General features: G+C 47.9%; 1 protein-coding gene across 3 annotated transcripts in view; it reads left to right on the top strand.

Annotated features, from left to right (window-relative positions):
- Nucleotides 1-14,224, top strand: part of SCUBE1 (signal peptide, CUB domain and EGF like domain containing 1) — a 143,891-nt gene that overhangs the window by 14,650 nt on the left and 115,017 nt on the right. For all 3 annotated transcript variants that reach the window (XM_028827624.2, XM_015150522.3, XM_077949395.1), the window contains exon 3: nt 9,060-9,188. In XM_028827624.2, the coding sequence (XP_028683457.2) occupies nt 9,060-9,188 (129 nt within the window). The remainder of the gene's footprint in view (nt 1-9,059; nt 9,189-14,224) is intronic.

Raw genomic sequence — 14,224 nt, forward strand, 5'->3', positions numbered from 1 at the left:
AGGGGAATGAACCCGAATTGCACCAGGCAAGCTCAGGCCCTGCCCACTGCTGGATCCTGAGATGAGAGAGAGAAGGCCAGGCCGAGAGCCCTGAGTTCAAGGTGCCGTCAGCCCCTGATCTGCTAAGATTTGTCTTTCAGCTCCCCTCTTTGGGCCTCAGTGACACCTTGATAAAATCCAGGGTGCTCTAGGATCCAGCTTACTAATTCTAAGGGGCGGCCCAGGTTTTCAGGCAACTTCCTGTTTGTGATTGTCCTCCTGAGCTCGGAGGTGGCTGGGCCTGTGGAGCGGCCCCACAGAACCTGCAGTGTTTGGGTCTCGGGCCTCTCCTTGGCCTTTCCCTAAGGGGATGGGGGAATGACTGCCTGTAATGGGCAGGAGGGTGGAACAGGGGCCTTGACTGAGGGCTGGCAGAACTAGACTCAAGCCTGGCAGGTTCCCCGCGGTCTCTCCTGGCTTCCATCTCACACGCGCCAACGACTCCGTTTTCTCTTGACCAGGCTGCCTCAGCATCCGTTAGTCCTGATGCGGGAGCCCAGGAGCAGCCCTCAGCAAGGGCTTCAGGGCATTTTTGAGGGAGAAAGGAAATAATGAACTGGTCTTCGTCATATCGGTTTGGTGGGAAATCTCCCCTGCTTCTTGGTAGCAACACGGCCCACCGTGACCCCAAGCTGGGCAGGTGGCATTTGAGGTCAGTTCAGAGCCAGCCTCCTTGTGGTTGCCCTTCATGCAAGCAGAGATCCCTGGAGATGCGACCAGCCCAGTGGAGAAGAACACCCACAGCATTACTTGTTTGACTTCTATTTTTAAACAGCTTTATCGCAATATAATTCACATACTGTACAATTCACTCATTAAAAGTATACAATTCAATGCCTTTAGTATATTCACATTGCCAGTCCATTACCACAATCAATGTTAGTATCTTTTTTTATTTATTATATGTGTGTATATATGTGTGTGTGTGTGTGTGTGTGTGTGTGTGTGTATATATTTTTTTTTTTTTTTTTTTGAGACGGAGTCTCGCTTTGTTGCCCAGGCTGGAGTGCAGTGGCGCAATCTCGGCTCACTGCAAGCTCCGCCTCCCGGGTTCACGCCATTCTCCTGCCTCAGCCTCTTGAGTAACTGGGACTACAGGTGCCCGCCACCACGCCCAGCTAATATTTTTGTATTTTTAGTAGAGACGAGGTTTCACCGTGTTAGCCAGGATGGTCTCGATCTTCTGACCTCGTGATCCGCCTGCCTCGGCCTCCCAAAGTGCTGGGATTACAGGCGTGAGCCACCATGCCCGGCCTTTTTTTTTTTTTTTTTTTTTTTTGGGGGGGGGGACAGAGTCTTGCTCTGTCGCCCAGGCTAGAGTGCAGTGGCATGATCTTGGCTCACTGCAACCTCCGCCTCCTGGGTTCAAGTGATTCTTCTGCCTCAGCCTCCTGAGTAGCTGGGATTACAGGCGTGCACCACCATGCCTGGCTAATTTTTTGTATTTTTAGTAGAGACAGGGTTTCACAATGTTGGCCACAATGCTGGTCTCAAACTCCTGACCTCAGGTGATGCACCCGCCTCAGCCTCCCAAAGTGCTGGAATTACAGGTGTGAGCTACCCTGCCCAGTCCAGTGTTAGAATCTTTTCATTACTCCAAAAAGAAACCCCATGCTCCTTGACCATCCTCTACCACTCCCGAAGTCTGCAGCCCCTCCAGTATTAGGAAAGCCCTCATCTGCTTTTTGTCTTAGCAGATTTGGTTTTTCTGGAGATTTGACGTAAATAAAATCATCGACTATATGATCTTGTGACGGAGACATCACTAACTCTGAAGTCAAGCCGCCTGGCTCCCTTCCCGGCTCCCCTTGCATTTGCTGTGTGATCTGAGGCAGGGCAGGCGATGTCTCTGAGCCGTGGTTTGCTGCTGTGAGATAGAGATGGTGGCACCCAGCTCTCAGGGCAGTCCTGTGTGTGGGGCCTGCAGACGGCCTGACGTGTCATGAGAGTCGCTCAGCAAGGCCACTGTCGTGATTGTTCATTCATGCAATGCCCAGAGGATTCCTTTGAACATGCTCGGGCTCTGCTTGGTTCTGAGGCTCAAGCTGCACAGGACATGGTTCTCATTCTCATGGATTTGCAGCATCAAAGGACACAGACACAAGCAAGCAAGAATAATGCTAGTGCCTGCTTGGGCTGGGGGAGGGGCTAGATCTGCTCGAAGATGAGCAAAAGCTTCCGGGAGGAGGTGGTACTGGGGCTCAGGATGCAGAAGTGAGTGGATGTTGTGGAGGGAAGGACCTCCAGGCAGAGGGAACAGCATGAGTCAAAGTGTGGAGGCCTGAAGCCACATAAGGGACTGGGAGAGGTCACTGAGCAGCTCCAACCCCACGGTTATCTTGAATCACAGAGTGGGAAGCGGGAGGGAACCTTCCCACCCTCTGGCTGAGCCACGGTCATTGTGTGCAGTTAGGAATGAAAAAGTATATAGATTTGTGTTAGTTTTACGTGCCCTTTGACCTTTCCCGTAATTAACTGCTGGGCCCACTTCTGGCATTGTCTCTGCAGAAGGGAAACCTGATCGATGGATGCCAGGGGCCCTCAGAGAGCGGGTCTCATTACTCAGTCATTACAAACCCAGAGCTTAACCCCGAGCCACCGGAGACAGGGGCTTAATCCTTCCTGCTAGGCAGCCCAAGAAACTACCTTCCCTGGAGCATAATTAGCCAACAAACCGGATTAAGATTTATTCATCAATAAGGACTCAACTTCCTAAGCCATACATCTCTCCCCGAATGGTTGCCTGATCTAAGGAGGGCACGGTTTTTCTTAAAGCCCCCAGACAAAGGAGAGGACATGCTAGCGCCCAGCCAGGAAAGGGCTCTTTGTTAGAGCGTTTGGTCTCTACTGTTCTTGAGGAATGTCTAGAAAAATGCCAGTTTCAGGGGGAAATGAGAAGACGTTTTCAGTAATGATCCCTGAGAGTAGAGAGTGGGATGCTTTAAAAATCCTTAATTTTGAGAAGGTTTCTAGTCAGTCCTGATTTTGAGGAAAATGCCCTAAAATAGTATTAAAATAAAATGAAAAGCCTCTCTGACTCATTGCAATAGGATCTTTTAGCACTTAGACACCACAGAATAAATGTATATTTTATGGAGCAGCAAGAATCAATTTTGAATTAAATGATTTTAAAAAAATATCTTACCCTATATGGGTTCCAAACCCGCACTGTTGGCGTGGAAGCACAGCTGTGGGGTTGTGTGTGTGCGTGCTTTCAATACACAAAAAGCAGAGCTGAGTGACCTTTCAAAAATTCCATAATGAGCAGTTCTCTGTGCTGCTTTTCTCTGTTCTGTTAGATGCTGGGAGCTGTCTTCTGTTGGGAATTGAGTTTTCATTAAAAAAAAAAAAAAAATCCAAGCAGGGGAAGGAACAGCAATGCTTGGAGTGAATTGCTGGACTTCTCATCTCCTGTGCCCAGGGCTCTGAAAGCTGGTCAGATCTTTTGTCCTGCCCACTTTCTCCATTCATGCGAACCATCCCTGTCACCACCCCTCCACTGTCACCACCCCTCGTCAACCTCAAGGGTAGGTACAGACCTTGGAAATAAAAATAATAATACCTATGACACCTCTTCCCCACTTTTCTCCTTAATGACTCTTTGGAGCATGAAGCACTTTTTTTATTTTTTTATTTTATTTTATTTTTTTGAGACGGAATTTCGCTCTTGTTGCCCAGGCTGGAGTGTAGTGGTGCAATCTCGGCTCACTGCAACCTCCGCCTCCCGGGTTCAAGGGATTCTCCTGCCTCAGCCTCCTGAGTAGCTGGGATTACAGGCATGTGCCACCACACCTGGCTAGGAGCATGAAGCACTTTTTAAAACTATTCATCTCACACACCCCAAGGATGTGGCTCCAAATGTGGGAATCAAGTCTGCACTTGAATGCAACCACTGGCTGGGGGCCTGAAGACAAGGTCCTCAGTGATGCTGAGCCTCAGCCTCTTCTGTGTGATGGCAGCTCTTACCCTGGCCTCACATACAGCTGCCTCACTCCAGTCTCTGCCTTCATCATCCCACGGCCGCCTTTTCTCTGTGTGTCTGTGTGCCTTCACATGGTATTCTTCTCCCTGTATGTCTGTGTCCAATTTCCCTCTTCTTAGGACAGCAGCATTGTATTAAGGCCCACCTTAATCTAGTATGACCTCATCGGAACTTGATTACATCTGCAAAGACCCTACTTCCAAGTCAGATCACATTCTCTGGTCCTGGGGGTTGGGACCTCAACATATCTTTTTGTGGGGACACAGTTCAATCCACAACAGCCCTTAAAGAATAAACATCCACAGAACTGAGCTCTGTCCCCTCCGTTCCTTTACCATCTCCCCGCTCCACCTGCCTGTTCCTTGTTCTCTGGCTTTCAGTCCTGAAAAAATGGTCTGAGTTGGATGAGCGTCTTGGAGGTCTGTGGTGCCTCTTCCGGGGCGGCGACTCCTGGATATGTTTTTATAATAATAAATTCACCTGCTTTGGCAGATTTTTTTAGCTGGTTTGTTTGTGTGTTTATCTCTTAGGTATTAAAGGAGGAGGCTCACATGATTTTAGAACAAAAATTCCAGGTACAAACATGGAAAATCAGGGAAGGTTTGGTTTAGGAGCCGACATCCTCCATCCAGGGCACTGGGAAGTAAAGCTGGCTGCCACAGCAGGCCTGGGGATTGGAGAAGAACTGGTCATTCTGAGAGATGCTCAATCTAGGAGAACTAATTGGGGATGGATTGAGGAAAGAAATGCAAGCAGCAAATATCTCGGCACTCTCCAGCGCACTGGCAATTATTGTGGCCTACCTTACGGGGAGTCAAAGGCAGGAAATGGGTAGAGCTGTTTTATTGACTATTCAATGATATCTTTATACTGCCTTATGGGTGTGGTGATCAGATAGTTTATCATTTTAATAATGAAAAGGTTAATAACTACTGTTAATAATTATACCCCAACAATAGGCATAAACTGGAACTGTGCCAAGAAAATTAAAGTGTATGATATTCTCTAAGCAGGGGAAGACATTCCCTCACTAGGAGGTCTGAGGTTTGTCAGAGCTTACCACCATTAAAATAGCCACTTGGATTACATTTTATAGATGCAGCAACTCTATAACCGATTGTGTTTCTTTCCTTGTCTTTGTCTTGGCATTTAGGAAGCTCACAGCCCACCTTCTGTCATTGTGCTGCAATTATCAAATGTGTTTTTGTATGTTTTCACCAGCTTTATCTTATTCTTCAACCTCATTTATTTTTCTTCATCCTAGCATCTTATTCTGTTTGAAAAAATTGTTGTACATATTTTGTAAGCTGTTTGGATGGATATTTGAAGGAATCAGTGAGTTAATAGAAGTTTGGATGGATGGATGGGTAGGTAGATGTTTGAATGCGTGTGTGTGTGTGTGTGTGTGCATGAGCATGAGTGTATGTGTGTCTGGATAGAAGGGTGAGTATTTGAATCAATGAATATACAGATGAGTAGCTAAGCACTTGGATGGATGGATGGGTGGATGGGTCAGTGCTTAGATGAATGGAAGGATAGGTATCTGGTTGAATATTTAGACAGATGGATGCATGCATTCATGTTTGGATGTATGGGTGAATGTTTGGCTGGATAAATGGATGGGTGAATAGGTGATTGGAGAAATGGAAGGGTGGTCAGCACACTGGATATTTAGATGGATAAAATTTAGCACAAATCGATAAATGGAAGAATGGTTGGGTAGATATTTGAATGGATAGGTTGAGGGTGAGTAGATGGATGGATAGTGGAAGGGTAGATGGGTGTTTGGATGAAAGGATGCATGGCTGGCTGGTTGGTTATTTGGGTAGATAGGCATGCACACATGTGTGTATGTGTGTGTGTATAGACAGATGCAGAACAAGTAGAAGGATAGATGGGTAAATGGGTATTTGGATGATTGGATAGTACTTTCTCAGTACACAGTATAAATGTGCCAAGGGTGAAATATTGTATCATGTATAAAGCATTTTGTCAATGACTGGCATGTCACAGGCATTCTAACTTATTAGAAAGGATGTGGGCTTCACAGACCGAAAGACCTTTGTTCTGATCCTTGCCCTACCACTTACTATGTGACCTTGAGCAATTATCTAACTTCTCTGCACTTTAGTTTGTTCAACCATAAAATGGAGTTAAAACACCTACTCCAGAGTGTTGCTGTGAGAATTAAAAGGGCTTGTGTATATTTCAGGAGTAGATACCTCCTTCTGAGGTATAAGATGAGAGAAAGTTCTTTTACCCAAGCATGGAGTAAAAGTCCTTTTCCTCAGTCTGATTGATCCAACCTAAGTCACCTACCAACCCTGGGACCAACAGCAATTGCTAGTGGCATGTGCTGTTTGGATGAGACTGATAAGTCTCCACCCCCAGAGTTAGGACCAGGCCAGCTTCCCCCTGAATCACCTGCTTGAGGGAGGAAAGGAGGGAGGGAACAGTTTGGGGGCTGCTGAGTCGAATCAGATGTGAGGTGATACTCATGCTGACAGGTAGTGAAAATAAGTGGCTAGTGGATAGACTGTACCTATATTAAGGGTGTAAAGAAACCACGCTTTGGTAGCTGATTTGATGTTAAGGGAGCAGTGGAAGGAAAACAATATTTACCGGGATGAGGAACCCCAGGTAACTGCAGGTCGATGAGTTAAAGCTGGGCTTTGTCGCCTTTGGAGTACCTTTGGAATACCCAGGGGAAGAGGTGGTTGCATTAGTCTCCCTGGGGCTCTGGAGAAAGGTCAGGGCTGCAAACAGAGACTGGGAAGTAATCAGTATCTCTCAGTTTTTTAAAATCTATGCCGGGCGAGGTGGCTCACGCCCATAATCCCAGCACTTTGGGAGGCCAAGGTGGGTGGATCATGAGATCAGGAGATGAAGACCATCCTGGCTAACACGGTGAAACCCCGTCTCTATTAAAAATACAAAAAATTAGCCGGCTGTGGTGGCACATGCCTGTAGTTCAGCTACTCGGGAGGCTGAGGCAGGCGAATTGCTTGAACCCAGGAGGTGGAGGTTGCAGTGAGCTGAGATCGTGCCACTGCACTCCAGCCTGGGCGACAGAGGGAGACACTGATTCAAAAAAAATAAAAAATAAAAAATAAAAACAAAAAATAAATAAATAACATCTATGTGCCTTTTCAATAAACATAAAATATCACATTCTCCCTTAATTTTATTTGCAATTTATAAGTGGATTAAATATCAGAATTAAAAACAGCTCAGAGCCAGGCACAGTGGAATATGCCTATAATTCCAGCTACTAGGGAGGCTGAGGCAGGAGGATCCCTTAAGCCCAGGAGTTTGAGTCTAGCTTCGGCAACATAGTGAGGCCCTGTCTCTACAAACAAACAAAACAATTCAAATGAGCTGCAGAATTGGGAACTGATGCAGGTGCCCCTGTAGGCAGATTAGGAGAGGACTCCTATCTCTTCATCCTTTGGTGACCCAGCCCAGGCTACTTTGTTCTTCCCTCATTGTGGCTGGGTGGACACCAAGAGTGGCTGCACAGCCCAGACCCTGTACTCTGGCGCATTCACTTCTGCTGCTTTCACCAAAGTTATCCCCTTTGCTCTGCAGCATCTCTGGCAGGCATCATGGCAGTGCTTAGTCACCTCCAGAGTCAGGGAGCTCTCTACCTCCTGCAACAGCCTCTACTTTGCAGACCAGCACTCCTACCCATGAACGTTCATTGGCCCCATGGCTTCCCCTCACTGTGAGTAGCTCTGCTGTCTGGACCAGTAGGGAGAAAGCAAGGAGTTCCGTGTCTCCCTGCAGCAGCTCCTCCAGCGATTGAGGGAAGCCAGGCCTGCCTTCTACAGGCTCTCTTCTTCTACAGGTTGGCCCCACCCCACTTTCAAAGCTGGAACCCAGCCTCAAAAATCCCTCTTCTACGCCATAGGGGAGGGACCACAGCTTCCTCCTCAGTAGCCTCCTGAGATGCACTTCCGGTTCCACTTAGTGCTGCACTTCCGGTTCCGGTTCCCGTTCCCCTGTGGGGGACATTTGCGGCCCTCTTCTCTCCCCAGCATGTCTTGGAGCCTCTGGAGGTCAGGGTGACTGTCGGTTGAGATGAGTGAAGCCAGAGGGATCTCGGGGAGATGCTGAAGACCCTGCAGAAGAGCCGGCACCCCCGGCTGGCAGATTCTTGCTGTGCCTGGTGCCCTCACAAGGAGGCCGGGTGTGACCGAGGTTAGGCCCCTTGGGCTCTGAAGCCGAAGGGTTTGAATCCCACGGGTTTGAATACCATTCGTGCCACTTTCTAGGTGTGTGACGTGTGACCATCTGTGAGGTTTTAGCCTCACTGTGCTTTGGTTTCTTCAGTGCTCTTGCAAAACTGGAATAGTGAGAATGGTGCCTGTATCACTGAGTTAGTGTGGGATTGAAGAGGTAATGACATGGCCTTACAAGCAGGACTTGGGCGTGGAAGCAGCTCAGACAAGGTTAACTAGGCATGTTCCTGTCATTCTCCAGGGTCTCTAAAATCTCTCTGGAACGCCAGAATTGATAGCCCTTTGACCCCTGACGGGAAATGTTGAAAAAGCCTTAAAAGAGCAAAAAGGGTGGCCTTTACCGAGGCTATTGGCCATTGTTTATGAGTGAGGAGCCTTTGTTATAGCAAGGAAGCTGGAGCAGTTGAAATGCAGGCATCAGACTCTGATGTGGAAAGAAACTGTTTGGAGGAATTAGTGGACTTTTCTTTCATTCCAGATATTACACTTTTTGCTGATATGCAGTTAATTTTACTCAGTACCGCCTGCTTCAAGAGAGCTAGTTTTCGGAAATTGTACACTGGCTCGGGGGAGGCAGAACTAGGTGTGAATCTTGCCTGTTCACTGTGGTAGGAACTGGAAGACACCCCACACATGATTAGCATTTTTATAATCCTCAAGTCCCCAGCTCCCAGGGAGCACTGAAGTGAATACTTGTTGAATCATCCCCTAATCACTCATATCCCGGTGGCTTCCCTGGTGTTGGGAGAGGGGGCCACCAGGCTCTTCTGACACCTCTCGTGCCCTTCGTTTTGCAGACATTGACGAGTGTGAGAATGACTACTACAACGGGGGCTGTGTCCACGAGTGCATCAACATCCCAGGGAACTACAGGTGCACCTGCTTTGATGGCTTCATGCTGGCACACGATGGACACAACTGCCTGGGTGAGTGATACAGCCACAGCCTGCCCTCTGGGCACACCCTGCCTGTTGCTTTGCTCCAGCTTACAGAGTCGGGGGCAATGGGAAGGTTTGCCTTCCTTTAGCTTCCTGTATTAGTTTGCCAGGGTTGTTGTAACAAAATACCACAGACTGGATGGCTTAGACAACAGAAGTTTATTTTGTCACATTTCTGGAGGCTGGCAGTCCAAGATCAAGGTGTGAGCAGGGTTGGTTTTTCGGCGGCCCCGCTCCTCTGTCAGGCTTACAGGTGGCTACCTTCTTTCTCCTTGTGTCTTCACACGGTCTTCCCACTGTGCATGCACATGTCTGGTGTCTCTCCCTGTCCTAATCTCCTCTTCTTCTTTTTTTGAGATGGAGTCTTGCTTTGTCACCCAAGCATGCAGTGGTGCGATCTCAGCTCACTGCAGCCTCCATCTCCCGGGTTCAAGCAGTTCTCCTGCCTCAGCCTCCCAAGTAGCTGAGATTACAGATGTGCCACCACACCCGGCTAATTTTTGTATTTTTAGTAGAGACAGGGTTTCACCATGTTGGCCAGGCTGGTCTCGAACTACTGACCTTGTGATCTGCCTGCCTCGGCCTCCCAAAGTGCTGGGATTATGTGTGTGAGCCACCTTGCCCAGCCAGTCACTGCACCTGGGCCTAATCTTCTCTTCTTTTAAGAACACAGTCATATGGGAGTAGGGCCCACCCTACAAACTCCATTTTTAACTTAATTTTCTCTCTAAAGGCCCTGTCTGCAAATATAGTCACATTTTGAGGTACTAGGGAGTTGAATTCCTTCAAAAAAGGAATTTTGAAGGGACACAATTTGGCCCATGATCTTATATACCTCCATCTTCCCATGGTCCAAATACATTTTTAAGCCAATTGTGTAAAATTTATAAGAGGCCAGGCATGGTGGCTCACACTTGTAATCCCAGCGCTCTGGGAAGCCAAGGCGGGTGGATCACCTGAGGTCAGGAGTTCAAGACCAGCCTGATCAACATGGCAAAACCCTCTCTCTACTAAAACTACAAAAATTAGCTGGGCACATGCCTGTAATCCCAGCTACTTGGGAGGCTAACGTAGGAGGATTGCTTGAACCTGGGAGGCAGAGGTTGCAGTGAGCCAAGATCACACCATTGCACTCCAGCCCGGCGACAAGAGTGAAACTCCATCTCAAAAACAAACAAACAAAAATTACAAGAGTAGTCCACATTTGCTGAATCAAGTTGGAAAAATGTAGAAGAGTAGGGAGAAAAAAATGGCAGGCATCTTAGTTGTGCTGGTGTGTTTCCTGTCAGTCTTCCATCTGCATCCAAGTGTGTTTTTACCATAGTGGTGATCAGATAGTCAGCACACGTTTGCCCCTTGCTTTTCCCTTTAATATCATGCGTACCTCAGGCATTTTGGTTTTCTTCTGAGAGAGTCTCACTCTGTCACCCAGGCTGGATTGCAGTATGGCTCAGTGCAGCCTTAACGTCTGGAACTCAGGTAATCCTCCCACCTCAGCCTCCAGAATAGCTGGGACCACAGACACATTCCACTGCTACTGGCTCACTTTTGGGTTTTTTTGGTAGAGACAGGGTCTCGCTATATTGCCCAGGCCTCTGGAACTCCTAGGTTCAGGTGATCTGCCCACCTCGACCTCCCAAAGTGCTGGGATTACAGGCGTGACCCATCGCCTTACCTCAGGCATTACTTCAGGTATTTTTGTGTGGCCCCTATTACCACAGTTTTTCTAGTTGCCCCGTAGTCTGATAAATTACTAATAACCTGTATCAGTTTCCTGGGGCTGCCATGACAAAGTAACAAACTAGGACTTAACAGAAATGGATTATCTTGATTAGGAGTCCAAACTCAAGGTGTAGGCAGGGTAGTTCCTTCTGAGAGCTTTAAGGGATCATCTGTTCAGGCCTTTCTCATAGCTTCTGGTAACATCAGGGATTCCTTGGCTTGTAGATGGCATTCTCCCTCTGTCTTCATGTTGTCTCAGCTCTATGTGTGTCTGGCTCTGTGTCCAAATTTTTCTTTTTTATAAGGACACCAGTCGTGTTGCATCAGGGCCCACCCTAACAATCTCATCTTAACCTGGACATCTGCCAAGACCTTATTTCCAACAAAAGTCACATTCACAAGTACTAGGAGTTAGGAATTCAACATCTTTTGAAGGGACATAATTCAACCTATAACAGAGGGAGTTCAGAGTCTGTCACAGAAGAACAGTATCTTGTCATGGGAAGCATGTGGCTCTTAAAGCGGATGTGTCTGTCCCCGAGGCCCTCTTCTGCCACTGGCTGCTGGGTGACCAGGGCACAGCAGCTGGAGCCCAGGGGGTACGGGCACGGAATTGGCAGGAGCATGGCCATAGATACATTATTGATTGTCTGGGTCTCAGGCCCTTGTTGGTAGAGGAGAGGCTGTGAGAAGCAGCTTCCTCACAGGGTTGTCATGAGCAGTGACTGAGATAATGTCCAGATGGCCGGGAAGCAGGCTCAGCACAGGGGACTCTCAGCAGCTGAGAGCTATTACTATCCCCATGGTGTCTGAGCCTCAGTCTTCTCCAGTATCCAACAGGGATAACTGCACAACCCGCTTCCCAAGATCGCGTGTGAGGATGAGGTGACAGTGTGAAGTGAAGTGACTAGCCCCTAGTAGGTGCTAAATAGTCAACACAGGCATTACTACTCCAGCTGACTCGGCTGCCTTTCTGTGGTTAGACATTTAGATTGTTTGCTTTTTTTGTTTTTTACCGTCAGAATCCAGAGGTGGTTCTGGGCATACAACTTTTTTCCCCCTGTTTTGCCAGTTGTTTCCTTAGAAATGCTTCACAAAAGTGGAACCACTGTGTCAAAGGATCATTTGGTTTTTTATGGCTTTCTAAAAGGGCTCAGCAAACCTTCTGTTGTGCCAACTGGTTTGTGGGTGTGTGGTAGAGGACACTGGGTGTCCTGAGTGCTCTGGAACTTTCCCTCTTAATGGGGTGTTGGCCTTAGACCTGCCTGCCTGTTTTTGTCCAGCCTATGTTGGATGTCAGATAAGTTTGTTGTGGGAAACATCTGTAAGCATGTAATTTTACCCCAAATAAATGCCCAAGTGGAGGTCTGAGCAGCAGGTTATTGAAGCCCAGAGGGGCTGTGAAGAGCTACCTCTGGATGCAATGAGTGTGGGGGTGGAAGTGCGGCTAACTCCCTGGGGGTCTTCAAAGAGGAGGTAGCATTGAGCGGAACCTCCAAGGTTGGGGAGAAGTTTGCTAGGCCAAGGGCAGAGCCTACATAGAGCTGCAAGCAGCCCCTGAGGCTCAGCTCCTGGTGTGTGCAAGGAGCAGCGGGCGTGGAGCTGTGGAGGTGGGCAGGGCTTTGACCAGATTGTGAAGAACTGGTACCATGCGACGTTGATCGTGCCAGATGCCAGGTGAAGTATCTCATTCAGTCCTCCCAAAACGTAAGTGCTTGGCTTTCTTGGTTGTTTGCTCCGTTTTCAAATGATAGAGAGAGTACATTTCGGGCTCTGATTAGTCAGTGAAGACAGAGCCGACAGTCCCTGTGGGACAGCCAGCTAAAAGCAGGCAGTGTCACCCAGCAGCCAGGAGGAGAGACCTTGGGAACTGCCAGTTTGGGGCTTAAATTCTAGCCCTCGTCTATCAACTGTATGACCTTTGGACAGTCACTTTACCTCTCTATCCCTCAGTTTCCTCATAGGAAGGCATAGTTCCTATCTGGTAGGGCTCTTGTGAGGATTAAACGAGATCGTGGATGTGGAGCATGTAGCGGGGTGTCTGGCACCAAATACTCAGCATTCATCTGGTCGTTGGCTTCCAGATAAGATGTGTTGATGTGGACTGGTTTGATGCCTCCAAGATCTTGTGAGGACCAGTACCCACCATTTGCACTCCCAGGGCTGTGCCTGACACATGGGACTCTCCTTCCAGTCACCGTACTCTTACCTGTGCAGAACCACCTGTTTGCAAATACCCTGTTCTTGGCTACAGCAAGCACTCACAGTACCCCCTGAGCCTGACACTAACAGCCTGCAGACTAACAGTGAGTCTGTGCGGGCCTTTGTCTCAACAACATTGTTTTCACAATGGATTATGGTTACCTAGATTAATTTAAAGGAACGGGCTAAGTCTCCCCACATCCCACCACCTCTGAGCACAGACTGAAACCTCACGCGGCTCTAACTTGCACACACAACAGCCAAGAAAAGGCTCTCTCTGTTGCTCCTCTGCCTTCAGCTGAGGACAGACCCTTCCCAACAGAGTTCTTTCTGTTCAGCCTTTCTCTTTCTCAAGACAAAGCTCCAGCTCTAGAGAAACCAGACCTTGGTTCCAACAGGCTCCAACCCATCCTGACCATGTGACCTCAAGCTAGTTAATTGACTTCTTGGAGTCTCAGCTCCCTCATCCTTGAAACACTGTAAGAACTAGAGCACCTCATACTCTAGGATCGTGGGGCTTCATCAGCGTTGGCAGAAATAAGTCATGCTCTAAGAGTCAGCTGGGCCTGGAGTTTGAAGATTTAGGTTCAAATTCTGGTGTCACCACTCATGAGTTTTATAGTTCGGGACCTGTTCCTCCAGCCCACCAAGCTTCAGTTCCCCTAACTATGAAGTGGGCCAGTAATACCTGTCTCAGAGGGTCAGCGTCATGATTAAATCTGAAAGGAGATGGCGCAGAGCTTATGTGCAGATGTAAATTCTGTACAGGTACTGGATATTGTCATCATTTTCCAGCAGAGGCTTCAAGCTGGCAACCCACAGTCCCCCTCTGGCCCGCAGACATGTTTGGTTTGTCCCCATGGTGGTATCATTTGTTCTTATTAAATTATTTGTCAACACTTAAACATTAAGGGTTATCACATAAAAATCAATATTTCTAGCATCATTCCAGTTACCCAGCCCGTGATGTTTGTGGGACTTGAGACAGGAGTCCAAATGGAGGCTCCTATCCCACATGGCTAAAATGTTAAAGTCATTATGAAGCTCCCAAACAAGAATGACTCTGTCTCTTCTACCTTGACAAATATTCCTAATTAATG

Source organism: Macaca mulatta, chromosome 10, assembly GCF_049350105.2.
Source record: "Macaca mulatta isolate MMU2019108-1 chromosome 10, T2T-MMU8v2.0, whole genome shotgun sequence".
NCBI classification, from domain to species: Eukaryota; Metazoa; Chordata; class Mammalia; order Primates; family Cercopithecidae; genus Macaca; species Macaca mulatta.